The sequence below is a fragment of the Anabrus simplex genome, chromosome 6, assembly GCF_040414725.1.
Source record: "Anabrus simplex isolate iqAnaSimp1 chromosome 6, ASM4041472v1, whole genome shotgun sequence".
In the NCBI taxonomy this organism is placed as follows: domain Eukaryota; kingdom Metazoa; phylum Arthropoda; class Insecta; order Orthoptera; family Tettigoniidae; genus Anabrus; species Anabrus simplex.
Window position 1 is genome coordinate 349,610,831 of NC_090270.1, and position 15,435 is coordinate 349,626,265.

The 15,435-nt window shown below is 40.0% G+C and overlaps 1 protein-coding gene across 1 annotated transcript in view; it reads right to left on the minus strand.

Moving 5' to 3' along the window:
- Nucleotides 1-15,435, minus strand: part of LOC136875824 (zinc finger and BTB domain-containing protein 14) — a 168,486-nt gene that overhangs the window by 95,602 nt on the left and 57,449 nt on the right. Inside the window, exons 3-4 of the mRNA XM_068228178.1 lie at nt 12,839-13,097; nt 592-702 (exon numbers count right to left, since the gene is read on the minus strand). Coding sequence (XP_068084279.1) covers nt 592-702; nt 12,839-13,097 — 370 coding nt within the window. The remainder of the gene's footprint in view (nt 1-591; nt 703-12,838; nt 13,098-15,435) is intronic.

The following is a 15,435-nucleotide window of genomic DNA, read 5'->3' on the forward strand; positions in this document are numbered from 1 at the left end:
GAGCACAGTCACTCAACATAACCACCCAACTGTTGTACAACATCCTCTATTTCAACGCTCGATAACCCGCACTTGCCATCTCCACTCGTGACTGACAAAACGCAAGACAGCGAATGATAAGGAAACAGGACGGGAAAAACAGCTTCAAGCGAGCCCCGAGATTCTGTTGACAGTCAGGTTCTTCCCCAAGAGGACAGGAAGGCATAATGGAAGAAGTGTGGATAGCAGACAAAAACAGTGCTTACTCCTGGTGGCGGAGATAAACATTCCTTGAAATATCACACAATTCATTGACAAAACAGTATTGAACTAGGGGTAAAAACTCAAACCATCCGCTTCAAAGAGAAAGGTGTCAAAACACAAAGAGCTTCGATCATCAGTAAAGTACAGACGTATACCAGACGAGCAGGGCTCGTCATCCCACTGCTTGGCACTCCACTTTCTATACATCCCCACAAAAGACATATAGATAAAATATGAGATGAGGTTCTAAACTAAAGTAATTACAAATGCAGATCATTAATCACATTAGAAATCTTTCTGTAATGCCACACATTTCTAGGTATTACCAGATATCAAGTAATTACTTACTCTTGAAGATAGTCGTTCGTCCTGTACGTTTGGAAGAGGGATGGCTGTAACTTCTTCCTTAATATTTGTTTGCTCTTCATCACCAACCAAGAATGCTTGCTGAACTGTTTCCTAAGAAGGAAGGTAATTCATTTAGAAGCACCCTTTTATAAAACTGAAAAATTTACAAAATAAAAATTTAGAAATCCAGCACAAGACTAACAAAACTCATTACTTCCCTTTGATTTAATCAAAAGAAGTTGTTGTATTTCTTGGTAATGCACCCTTGAAAATTGGTTATTGGTTTGTGTGGAAAGAATATTTTATTACTGATGTGGAACAATGCATAAAATTATCATCCAGGGAGGTGATTTCAACTCTGCACTGTCTGCTAGCCAGCAGGGAAACAGGTTTTTCCCGTGCTGTGTGTGCGAGTCTGGGTTTTTTTTGTGCCTTGTTGAAGACATCAGAGGGGTGGCACGTGGACAGGAACCCGACCAGATTAAAAGCGATCAATACTTTGAGATTTTGACGTCATGATATTTAACCAATTGGACCGCAAGGTTAGCCCGATCGCAAAATCTCAGCCAATAAAAATTAAATAACAAACACACCTACGTCTTGAAGAAATAAATACCCATGTACTTGGAGAAATCTTTCTCATTCTCATTCTGCTTATTCTGTTAATTCGCTCAGTTGCTCAGTTGTCTACGGGAATAATTGTTCGAGCACATGTGTTATTGGAAACGGCGTATCCGACTTGGAACATTACCAGCATTCATTTGAGGAAAGACGATAAATTTTCTGCTTCTGAGGAAATTTTGGGACACAGAAATATCGGAAACGCCGCAGTTCAGATTTCCTTAACTGTATAAATCTGAAGAAAATTTTCTAAAGTAGGTAAAAACTGTGCCATCTTGAAGAATCGAGTGTGTGTTATGAACTATTTCTAAGACAGATCTTTTAGTTTCAGCTTTCACCAGAAGACGCAAGATCCTCAGCAATCCTGAAATAGTTCGGAAGAATGGAACTTCAGCATTACGACGGAGCTTGTAATTGTCCTAAGTCCTCGCCTGCTGCCGCCATGTATCATTAAAATGTGAGGCATAATTCAGCCCGGGAGAGAATAACATCGGAGATGGAGTTTGGTTAAATATTCACTAATCATCAACCGAGTCCAGAAGCCAAGTCTACTACAGTTAAGATTTTAAATTATATTTTTCTCTATTTTCTGTTGTAATAATTATGTAGACGTAGTCCTTGCTTGAATATTTGAAATCATTTCTAATAATCTTTGTAGTTAGGATTTTCACTCTTCTTTCACTGGTGTTGGTAGATTTGATGTGTGTGAGAGTGTATTTGGGACCTATATTTGTTCTATTTGTGTGAGTGCTTCGTGACATGTTCTCACTGTCCCATGATAAGTCTAGGAAAGTGTTAAAAATATTTGACCCACGCGATAATAGTTATTAATTTATAAATTAATGATGGAGTAATTTTGAATTATTTGGGACAGAATATCGACGTGTTCTGTGAATTTAGGATTTTTCCTTGATGTTTTGTGGTTTACCATAGATTCGAGATAGAATAGAGTCATCTATGATTTCATTAAACCATAGCCTGCGATGACGCAACCGCGCGCGTATAATAATAATAATAATAATAATAATAATAATAATAATAATAATTGACATTATTACGGTCTAATGGAATGTTTAAAGGTCATGAGTGTAATTATTACTGTGCTTATAAGTGATTAATGTGTGCTATATTGAAGTAGATGTTGGCCTGGAATATTGGTCGTGGCTTGAATGTCCACAAATTTTGCATTTACTGTTATTGGTATTTTTGAGACTTGTAAATGGATCTTAAGATAGGATTTTATTTGTGTGTCCATTACATGAGTCAGTTAAGGAAGAGAGTGTGTCTTTGAACATAATTTCTTCTTATGCAGCACATGTTGATCAATAATTTGAGATAATAAGAGATTAAAAATAACGTAGTCGTGACTCATAGACCGTATGCGCGAATGTTTATTTATCTATGACTGTAGGCAGTTCTATGGAATTTTTAGTGATGATTTCTACTGTAAAATTATCCTGGAACATCGTTGTGGAATCTATTTCATTGGAAAAGTGATAATCCTGTCACAATCACACGTCAGACGATCGTAATGGTAGTCCTTGTCTGATATTGTCATCGGGAGAAACTCTCATATTTCAAATAAAATTTAAAAATAAAAATCAAGAGATAGGATTCGTTAAATCTATTGATAATATTACCGTGGACCAAAGCTTGAATGTGAGATGGATGAATGACTGATTTTGTTTATAATTGTGATTTCCATGGCTATATTTCGTCATGATATGTGTACGCTGAGCGCGTAAAGTTTCGATTTTTTTGTTGTTTTGTGGCGAGCATATTTGGCTCAATTATGAATCTTTAAGTAATTTTATGATGGAATAAGATAGATTAGGATCTTTGCTTCGAGGGAAAATACTTAAGCAAGGATCGCGTCAATGAACTAAGCTCACAAAATGTAAAATGTTTAACGCTACAATGCGAGAATTTTGAGTCTTTATTGTGAGTTGTGCACAACACTAGGTCAATTGACATAAAATAAGAATCAAATGAGTTGGATATTGGATTTCGAAATAATTTTATTATATGATTTGAAGCTTAAATAATTAATTATAATAATATTTAATTAATAGAAATGATTTATTTGATTTTTCGTCTGATGTAAAAAAAAATTTGACTCACGGGTAAATGAAGCGCAGAGTATTGTTAATTTAAATAATAATTTAAAAAAGGGAAAATAATTCAGAATTTTGAGATTTTGAGACAGGATTTTCTCAAATAATAATTCATTTAATTTCCTAAGACGATTTATTAAGACTTAGTTCTGTATCTTTGCAGAATGAAATTTAATGGAGAACTGCGGGTGCATTCCAGCAGGGAAGAGATAAATAATTTATTTCAAGATTTTGAAAATATTTATAGAATCTGGAAAGTGCTGATATTTTATTTAATAAATGTTAAAACCCATTTCTTTTTAGCGTTTTCATTTGTCGTCAGTCCTTAGATTGTCCCTGACCCCTATAATTTAGCGTTGCCTGTAAGCGAACGTTCCGCCTCTGGGAACTTTTGCTTACCGGCTGAGCTGCCCGGCAAAACGGGGGCAGTAAATCGATAGTAAAGTGGAAACATTACGGCAGGATCACGTAACGAGCAAGATGCAGTTGAAACAATGATTTTTGAACTAAGTATGTTTCTATTGCATGGAAACAAAATATTTATTTCTTGACTTGTATGGGTGCAACCAGTGGAGTTTGAGACGCACTATTCATAATATTTCAACATACTGTATGCACCACAGGGGACAGCCACACGATAATACACGACCAACATTGGGGTTTGTAGCACACAAGGATCCTAGAGGACCTGGATAAATGGCTGATGTGAATATTGTCTTCGACCGCAGAAATAAACCAATGAACGGAGAGGATTGTCCCCAGGTGCACACCATTCACTTTACCATTGAAAATGAACACAAACTTGCTTCAGTGATGGAGTAATGTGAAGCAAATGGAGATAATGGTCTCAGGCATGGAGGGTAAGACAGGTAAAGGCTATCACACTTGATTCCTAAACACATCATTCAGTGGTTTCACTGTCAGTCATATTCTGTATTAAATGTTTTATTTTCCAAGCATCATCTGTTATTAATTAAATGTATTCACAAATCTTATGAGGTGTGGTGGTAAATGAGGCCACAGACGTAAATGTGCAGATATATAGTTAACTCACAGAGGTTTACAGACTACAAAAGATACAACTGTCTATAAAGATGATATTTCTATATACAAAATTGTATTTCATTACCAAAGATTTGGCGTTCTGCAAAACCATCCTGCACTGCATTCCAATGCCACTCTTCTGATCCTATTGGGCCATGAAGCAATCAGCTTAACTCAAAGCTGTTTATGCTTCTCTGCTTCCTTTAGCCAATAACTTTCGGGGACCTTATAATAGTTCTTCATGCACTTGCACGTAACTGGCTGGGGAGACGTTATTGACTGCGCTGCCTCTCAACTGGGTACAACACTTCTGCTGCAGTAGAACAACATGTTATACCTCCTGCTTGCGACCCACCAACTTGTGACCTTTGGCTCAGTAACAAGCATAAAAGAGCTGTAAACAACACAGCATGAACTCGGTCATTTGCTCTTCCTCATGCAGCGATGCCAACTTTCAAGAAAGGCAATTCGTAATGCAGCCGTTAGGGCATGTGGGGGGAGAGTGGCAGCTGCAGTAGAATTTCTTTTTCCGAGATCTTACTAACTTACATATCATTGAAAAATCAATGAATAACAGACAATTCAAGCAGATGTAACATATTCAAAGATTGGCATATAAAGTGTATGATTCTTACCTGCTAAAGTAACAGGTGATCTGCAGTACATATCTGAGTGGAAGTTGAAGGATCATATCTTTTATTGAGTACTACTGGTGGGGAGCAGGTGGATAGTCTACTGGTGGGGAGGAGAGAGATGTCAGTAGAGGGGAGACACAGTGCCTACATGGCAGGAATAAGCAGAATAGCTGTAAAAAGATGCATTTTTAATAAAGAAAAGACAAATTTAAATAACGCCCCGATTTGACCGAGCCTTGCACTTGTGAAACTCTACTCTATGTGCAGCTCGGGCTAAAGCTTAGTATCAAGCTGCTGTTGGCTTTATTGCAGCATGGGCTCGACGGGCTTCAATGGGCAGTGCTGTACAATGCTGGAGCAATATGGCGGGAAGGTTGTTTATTCCTCCATGTCTTCAGTAACTTCCAGCTCAAGTGAACAATATCTATGAAATATTAGAAGTTTACTTGTTAACATTTTGTGAATCCTGATCTTCAATTTAAAAGTTGTTTAAATTTGACGAACTCTAACAAGACTCAAAGTTTGAAAATCTCTTGAGTTTTGTGGAGTGTTGTTTTAGAATAAAATAATGTAGTTTCCTTTTACCTTTTGCCAAATACCTTCCAAACATCGCTACATCTAAATATGCCTCAAATATTCAACATGACTCTCTACCTCTGGATTCCTTGTCTTTGCTGACTGGGTGCAAGGAATTTTAGGGTCAAAATGTATAAATTGAAGAAAGTTTAAGCCCATATCATGCACAAAATATGAAATTTTTTAATTTATTAATTAAGTCACATGCTATCCACTTCAATTCTGCCGTAAAGCAATCCGAGTTTGAAAAGTAGTTAGGATCATAGCACAGAAGCTGTATGTTTAAACTATACGGTATCTGTGTTATGTAAACCTATTTCATCTTTCAATCGTAAACATCTCCCCTGCACTTATGAAGCAGTATTTCACATAATTTCAAGTTAAACTAAAAAGTATTAATTCATTTGGTCCACGAGAGTACACCCCTTTTTTTTCTGTTATAAGTTGTAAGAACTTAGTATTGGGAAATTTTAGTACATTTTACATAACCATAAGTATTAGGACTGCTGGGCTGAGTGGCTCAGACGGTTGAGGTGCTTGCCTTCTGACCCCAACATGGCAGGTTCGATCCTGGCTCAGTCCGGTGGTATTTGAAGGTGCTCAAATACGTCAGCCTCGTGTCGGTAGATTTACTGGCACGTGAAAGAACTCCTGCGGGACTAAATTCCAGCACCTCAGCGTCTCCGAAAACCGTCAAAGAGTAGTTAGTGGTGCGTAAAACAAATAACATTATTAGGACTTGAAACGACTGTATCCCAGCCAGGATCCTGAATAGTTTTAGATACTGCATGCCGTTTTGCTACGGTCTCTTTAATGAACTTTAAAACTCTTGTGGCCTGAGAATCATGTTGACTGAACTAAACGGAACTCAAACGCAGAATTTCAATGTGAATATTACGCTACATCATGGAATGTGACTTGATAGAAACTTTTCTTTTTGGAAGTTGCTTTACGTCGCACCAACACAGATAGTTCTTATGGCGACCATGGAACAGGAAAGGGCTAGGAGTGGAAAGCAAGCGGTCATGGCCGTAACTAAGTACAGCCCAGGCATCTGCCTGGTGTGGAAAATGGGAAACCACAGTAAACCATCATCAGGGCTGCCGACAGTGGGGTCTGAACCCACTATCTCCCGAATACTGCCCGCACTGCAGCTATCGAGCTCGGTATGATGTCATTCATTAGTTAATAGTGTTCCACGTTTAATAATGTATCGTGTTTGATGGACTGCAAAGCATAGGTAGGGATACTTTACACTTTAAATGCACATTTTTCCTCAAAGCTATTTTAATTTTTTCCCCTACAACTATGAGATGAACAACGCACTTTGGGATGGTGGTGGTTGTTGTATGTCCGGCGCTCCCTTCTCGCTCCGCCAGCCAGCTGCACGCGCGCCTGTGTATCATTCTGCTAGCTTCGACGCGCAGCCCTCAGTGCGCGTGCCTGACCATCGAGTGTACTATAAATAGGAGCTCCCTGCCTGCTCACTTGCCCACTTGCCCCGGTGTCCAGCTCCAGAATACACCCTACGTCGAGCACGGAGGCTACTCCTCTTGAAAATGTGCTTCGACCAGGTGGACTGAATTTCTGGCAGTACGAGGTCTCACCTCTGGTCACCGCTCCCTTACCTGTTTCCACTGCCTATGTTCCGTAATTCTTTTACAAGCCATTTTCATTCCCTAAGTTATGCAAGCTCCCTTAGTTTCGCTAGGTGGAATTTCTTCAATCAATTGAACTTGCTTTTTAGGAATTCAGGCACTTCAACAAACAAGGACTCTCAAAGACATTCATGTTAGTGTGCCAGATAGTTCTCGACTATCAACGTGTCAATTCACAAAGACTATCTTTTCAAGATAGAAGTGTATATAAAGACTGTAAACCTGTACATATTGTATAAAGACAGACTTTTCTCAAGATTCAATATTCCTTTTGCTTCAAAATAAATTTCAGTTATTTGTGTAAATATCATAAAGTGAAGCAATAAAAGTTGTGTTTTGTAAATTTCAACCTTGGTTACAACACAACTCTATGGCGACGAGGTAAAAAAGCAACTCTACAATTCTTCGGCCCCAATCGCCAACTCTATAGCGACGAGGTACAAAAGTAACACCCTACACGTCATAGGCCCCAATCGCCCACTCTATAGCAACGAGGTAAACACGACACTACAATTCAATAGGCCCAGTTGTCAACTCTACGGCGACGTGCTAAACAACAACGACACTCCAACCAGTTCTGACACACAGCTTACCTTACTCTTTCTTGCACGCATCTCGCAATGGCTACTGCGGAACAACTCGCTACGGTCTTCCAAGCCTTACAGCAGCAACAACAACAGTTTATGCAACAACAACAGGCAGCATTAATTCAGGCTATTCAAGCTATTTCTGTCTCTACACAGCCATCAGCTATTCCTCCGTTCTCTGCTTTTGATCCGGCTAAGGAAGAATGGTCAGTTTATTTAGCCCGTTTACAACAGCATTTCATCTGCCATTCTGTCACAGATGATCAACGCCGCCGCGCACTATTTCTTAGTTCGGTTGGCAATGCTACGTGTGAATTACTACGTAAATTAAGTCCGGAAGAACACTTATCTGAGGTACCCTTCACGCGGCTCTTGGCCCGTCTCACGGAACACTATGCCAAAGCTCCTCACATAGTGGCTGCTCGCTATAAATTTTTTCAGTGCAGAAAGCAACCCCATCAGACACATACTGAATGGATAACTGAATTGCGTGGTCTAGCTAAACCCTGCCAGTTCATCTGCTCCAAGGACGGTTGTGGTTCATCCTACACTGATTCTCTCATTCGGGACATGATAATTTTACATACTCCTGAAGACAAAATACGTTTTGACGCTGTCAAGCAGAGTAACCCTTCTTTAGAAGACGTCCAGCGTATTGCTACGGTTTATGAGCTTACTACCAAGACTGCCGCCGCCATAGCTTCTCCACACGAAGTTGCACAAGTCTCGCCTCAGGCCCGCAAGTCCTCTGCTACAGTGAACCGTACGGATAAGGCGCTCTCCACCAAGCATTCTCGCCAGGTTCCCTCTCGTAATGCTACACGGAAGCCCAATTCTAAAAGCACCTCGAAACTCCTGCCTTCCTGCCGAGGTTGTTTCAAGCATCATGAACGTCGTGACTGTCGTTTTTTCAAAGCTACTTGTGAACGATGTAATAAACTTGGACACATTAAGACTGTCTGTCAAAGTTCGCTCCGCCCTGCTACGACTACTGCAGCACGCCGGAAGCATATACAGCCCCGCCAAGACATGGAAGTTGATCAGATCAATCTTATTCTTCCCACAAAGGATTCTCACAAAATCATCATTCCTCTCTCATTCTCTGATCGATCTGTCGATTTTCAATTAGACACTGGATCACCTGTCTCTATTATTAACCTGACTACCTACCACGACTTAGGTTCACCTTCATGCTCTCCAGCTGACATCCAGCTCGTGACATTTAACAAGAAGAAAATTGACATTAAAGGTCAAATCAAGCTTCAGGCTAGTTATAAAGGAATTCAGAAGGCCATTCCTCTTCTCGTAGTTAACAACTACACTGCATCAAACATTATGGGCATGGATCTATTTAACTTATTTGGTTTCCAGATACATGACAACATTAACGTCGTATCTACATTGCATCCTACTTCTGACGTTACCGCTCTCCTAGCGCAGTTTCCTGAAGTCTTCGACTCTCAGCTCGGAACAGCCAAAGACTATACAGCTCACATACAGCTGAAATCCGGAGCTAAGCCTCGCTTCCTCAAGGCACGTCCAGTACCCCTAGCACTTCAAGACCAGGTCACGAAAGAATTAGAAAGATGGATACAAACTGGCATTGTTGTACCAGTTCCTTCTAGTCAATGGGCTACTCCACTCGTGGTAATCAAGAAACCTGATGGTAATGTTCGACTTTGTGGCGATTTTCGATCTACAGTCAACGCACAACTCGACACAGATATCTTTCCTATTCCACGTCCAGAAGACTTATTCCGTCATCTCGCTGGTGGACAATTCTTCTCTCGAGTTGATCTTAAAGAAGCATATCTCCAGCTACTTTTAGACGAAGAATCTAAGAAATTTCTCACACTCAACACTCCTCTCGGACTGCTCCAGCTCCAGCGGCTCCCATTCGGTGTTTCATCCTCAGCGGCTATTTTTCAGCGCTATTTGGCACAACTCACCGCCTCCATTCCCGGTTGTGCTAACTACCTGGATGATATTATTGTTACTGGAAAAGATCATCAGGAACATCTAACCAATCTACGCCTCCTTCTCCAGAAATTGAAAGACAATGGCTTACGAGCGAATCTCGCTAAATGTACCTTCTTTCAGCCTCAAGTTCACTACCTAGGACATATACTTGATAAGAATGGAATTCGTCCTAGTACACAGAATGTCTCAGCGATAGTCAACATGCCAGCACCTCAGAACCTCAAGCAGCTTCAGTCCTTCATAGGCAAAGCGAACTATTATAATAAGTTCATTCCACGCTTCGCTACAGTGGCAGCTCCATTAAACGCTCTACGTAAAAAAGGTGTTAAGTTTCAGTGGACTCCGCAATGCCAACAGGCATGGAAAACAATCAACAACGCCTTAATTCAAGCTATACAACTCACTCATTTTCAGCCCGACAAGATCATCACGCTAGCTACTGACGCTTCAGACTACGGTGTCGGTGCCGTTCTCTCCCAGAAGGATCGTCATGGACAAGAACGCCCCATCGCCTTCGCTTCGAAAACACTTAATGACCATCAACGTCGATACTCACAGATAGAGAAAGAAGCTTTAGCCATCATCTTTGGTATTCGCCGTTTCAATGAATATCTCTATGGCAACCATTTCCTGATCATTACCGATCATAAGCCTCTCGTACACTTATTCCATCCTGGTAATAAGATCCCAGAGAATTCCCTCAGAAAGCTTCAAAGATGGTCCATGTTCCTTTCTGATTATTCCTATCAGATTGTATATCGAACCACATCCCAGCATTGTAATGCTGATGCCCTCTCCCGCTTACCCGTTGGTCCTGATACTGCCTTCGATTCTCAAGAATCTGAATGTCTTCAGTTGGACATAGAACTTGAAGATACTGTATCCAGTTTTCCTATTGATGCTACCTGCATAGCTAAAGCTACGGATAAAGACAGTACACTTGCTACTGTACGTACTTACATCCGCAACGGTTGGCCTCTTCAGAGCACACTTCCTGCCCACCTGGCACCTTATCATCGTATGCAGCATCGTCTCACGACTCGTGCCGGAGTTGTATTACTAGAAGCAGGCACCATCTTCCGAGTGGTTATCCCACTTAGCCTACAGAAACAAGTTCTCGAATTATTACACCAAAGCCATTGGGGTATCTCCAGAACAAAGCAACTCGCCTGTCAACACTGCTACTGGCCCGGTATTGATGCCGCCATCGAAAAGCTAATACGTCATTGTGAGCAATGTCAAACGAATCAGAACGCCCCGTCTTCTGATCTTGCTTCATGGCCTCCTGCTACTACTCCATGGGAACGAGTTCACATCGATTTCGCAGGTCCTTTCCTCAATTCCATGTGGTTAATAGTCATCGATTCACTGTCAAACTTTCCATATGTCGTGGATATGCATTCGACTACTACAACCGAAGCTACCATTCGTGCTCTACAGAAAATCTTTACTACAGAAGGTTTACCGCAAGTACTCATTTCGGACAACGGACCTCAATTTACGGCTACTGCTTTTCAGAACTTTTGTACACATAATGGCATTCGTCATATCCTAGCACCACCTTTTCACCCTCAATCTAATGGTGAAGCTGAACGCTTCGTACAAACATTTAAAAGAAGTATGAAGAAAGCTGTCTCTTCAGGCTTAACTAAAGACCAAGCCTTGCTCCAACTCTTAAACAACTACAGAACTCTACCCGGCGCTGATAATATCACTCCTGCACAGAAGCTCCATGGACGACCTCACAGAACTTTACTTTCTCTGTTACAGCCTCTTCCGGCCCAGCATAAGACTTCACCAACGAAGTTCTCCCTCAACGACAAGGTCTACACCAGGACATTCAAATCCAACCCACTCTGGATACCTGGAGTCATCTGCAGATCTTTGGGTCATCGTCTATACGAGATCCAGACTACGGAGAAATGTATCTGCCGCCATCAAGATCAGATACGTCTGCGCTACCGCCCCTGTCCAGCTATTGATGCTATTGCTAAACCTGATAAATCTATTGCTGAACGCGCTTTAGATCATTTAATAACAATGGGTTCCTTTCAGGACGAGACAGCGCCACTCCGCCCAGTTCCAGCTCCGGACAATACAACAGAGATATCAGCAGCTCCGCCCCAGCATCGCAGTCGCCGCCAGCGCCGCCGCCGTTTCACGCCGTACCGGCGTATTTAGGAGGGGAGGGTGTTGTATGTCCGGCGCTCCCTTCTCGCTCCGCCAGCCAGCTGCACGCGCGCCTGTGTATCATTCTGCTAGCTTCGACGCGCAGCCCTCAGTGCGCGTGCCTGACCATCGAGTGTACTATAAATAGGAGCTCCCTGCCTGCTCACTTGCCCACTTGCCCCGGTGTCCAGCTCCAGAATACACCCTACGTCGAGCACGGAGGCTACTCCTCTTGAAAATGTGCTTCGACCAGGTGGACTGAATTTCTGGCAGTACGAGGTCTCACCTCTGGTCACCGCTCCCTTACCTGTTTCCACTGCCTATGTTCCGTAATTCTTTTACAAGCCATTTTCATTCCCTAAGTTATGCAAGCTCCCTTAGTTTCGCTAGGTGGAATTTCTTCAATCAATTGAACTTGCTTTTTAGGAATTCAGGCACTTCAACAAACAAGGACTCTCAAAGACATTCATGTTAGTGTGCCAGATAGTTCTCGACTATCAACGTGTCAATTCACAAAGACTATCTTTTCAAGATAGAAGTGTATATAAAGACTGTAAACCTGTACATATTGTATAAAGACAGACTTTTCTCAAGATTCAATATTCCTTTTGCTTCAAAATAAATTTCAGTTATTTGTGTAAATATCATAAAGTGAAGCAATAAAAGTTGTGTTTTGTAAATTTCAACCTTGGTTACAACAGTGGTACTTCCATTTCTATTCATACTTTCACCTTCAAAACCTAAGACGTGCTCCTTTCATATCCTTTATTTCTCAACATGTGTCTACAGAATTTATATTCAAGTTAGGTTGACTCATAATGAACTGCTATAAAATATGTTTAAATAACAATAAAGATATTTACCTGAACATCACTATCAGATATTTGATACGTTTCGTTTTGCCTCTCTGTAGAAACTCTTCTCTCTTGTAATCCTTGTACAAGTGGATTTGGTATGTTGAATAATGTTGGAACAGCATCTGGTTTCAACCGGTTTCTCAAGAAATTTAAAAACATCATCTTCTCGAAATGAACGCTGCATATTGTGCAGTTCTTGTTTAAGTACGTGGCATTCTTTTTCAATAAGTCCTCTCGTCTAGAGTGTAGAGCCCATTCCCTTGCACTGAAAAAACAAGGAATAATCAGACAGAAAGGATTTTTATTGTGAATATCCAATTGTTTATTTATTTATTTAATTATTAGATACAGCCTATGGAGGGCCATTTAATAATAATAATAATAATAATAATAATAATAATAATAATAATAATAATAATAATAATAATAATAATAATAATAATAATAATAATAATAATAGTACCGGGCAGCACACCTCTACGACGCAAGTTCAAATCTTGCACCAATTGATACTTCTCTACTGGAGAAATCCGGAACTTTACCACCGAAATAACTCTACTGGTTATCAGAAGATGTCACTGTGTGTTTTTGATTTGCTTTTGTTTCTCATTGATCAAGAAGTGTGGACTTTCTCTAACAGATGTCTCTAGCAAAACCTATGGTAATACACTCTGGTGCAATGGAATGAACTCTCTTGAAGAAGTTTTGTCTCTACTAAATTTTGTTCTGTGGTTTGTGGGTTGGTAATATTAACCCTTTCTTTCCACCTGTTTTGAATTTAACCAATCAGTAATTTCTGTAATTAATTTTCCTCCAATCATAGCTTTCTTCTTCAAATTTCCATGTGTAATTCATAGTCTACCAATAAAAATTGAGGGGGTGTGTCTACTCATTCTTGAAAGGTCTCGAATTTTCCACGAGGGTATAAAAACTGCTGATTTTCTTGTTTCCAGGCCACTTCAGTAACATCTAGCTTAGTGTGTGAATATGTAGCAGGGGGCGGGAAGCACCTCGTTCTTCAGACAGCAGTTCTTCAACAAGGTAATGGCCTTTTAACATCTGTATTTCTTGCTAGCTCAGCAGTTTAACTCTCGGGGAGGGTTCGAAACCTTTGATATGTAAACTATTAAACATGTAAACCCTTTTCCTGGTAAACTTCAGTTTTCTTTAACTTTAATTCGGGGATAGAGAGTGCTTTACGCTCTCGAGCTCCCCTTCATTTGAAATTGAGTGACTACGTTTTCGTAACCGTTTCTTCTCTTCCTTCTTCTCATACGAGTCACCATAGCCCCCGTGTATCGGCCTAGAGCCTTATCTTTCAGCCAAAACAAAACGGATGGAGGTACGGTTATCTGGCCCTGTAGGTTGGTATTAAATACCCCTGTTTCTTTGTATGCCTTGAGGGCAGATAGAAGAGAAGTTTGTTGTGGCCTTTGATAGGCTTGTCAAATTGAGAGCAGGTTGCGTGGGGAGTAGTGCATTGTTGAAATTGCATTGTTGTCTTTTTGGTATTATTAAGCGGGAGCAAGAGCTCCAGGTAATTAAGAGTTTTCTGCCCTTTGATATTTTGTCATTGTGAGCTGAGAGCTGAAGAATTGATGAATTTGGGCCCGTAGCCCAGAATTTGTAAAGACCACTTAACTGGTGCTTTTCTTGTGAAGCGGCGTTGTACCTGATTTTCTTTGTTATTTCCCCTAGTGGAAACTGGTTAAATTTTCTCTAATTGAGTACCTGAATTAACTTGTTGTTATCTGTTGTATGCTCAAAATTCTATGTTACCATTGTTAAGTTTTGAAAATATAACCTTTATTGAAATTTTAATTCATCTTTCGGACTTGTAGTTAGACCCATTCCAGTCCGCATCTTCTTTCACCTCTGACTTTCACGGATAACTCCATAATAATAATAATCATAATAATAATAATAATAATAATAATAATAATAATAATAATAATAATAATAATAATAATAATAATAATAATAATAATAATAACAATAATAATTTTAAATAAGTATAAAAGATAAGGAAGATATAAACAACAATACTAAGTAACAACAATAAATTAACAATTATTAACAATAACAATTTAACAACAATGACAACGATAACTGGCAAGTGTCGGTTACAGAAATCAGGAAGAAGATAAGTAAAGGGTTGGAGGGACAGAAGAAAATAGAAAGCTGGAGACTACTTCAAAGGAATCTTTTAACTTTTTGTATGAAGGACGCAAAAGGTATTAATATCAACAAATATGTAGGTGGATGATCCGCCTAGTCAATACTAAATATTAATTATTTATATTTATTTACATAAGTCTAGTACATGTTTCGAAAATCTATATACATTCCCTTCATCAGCTGGTCAAATTAAAATTAAAATTCCTGTACACAAAAAGACCTAATAAAATTCATTTATTTATTTTTTTTTTGCTAGGGTTTTACGTCGCACTGACACAGATAGGTCTTATGGCGACGATGGGATAGGAAAGGCCTGGGAGTTGGAAGGAAGCGGCCGTGGCCTTAATTAAGGTACAGCCCCAGCATTTGCCTGGTGTAAAAATGGGAAACCACGGAAAACCATCTTCAGGGCTGCCGATACTGGG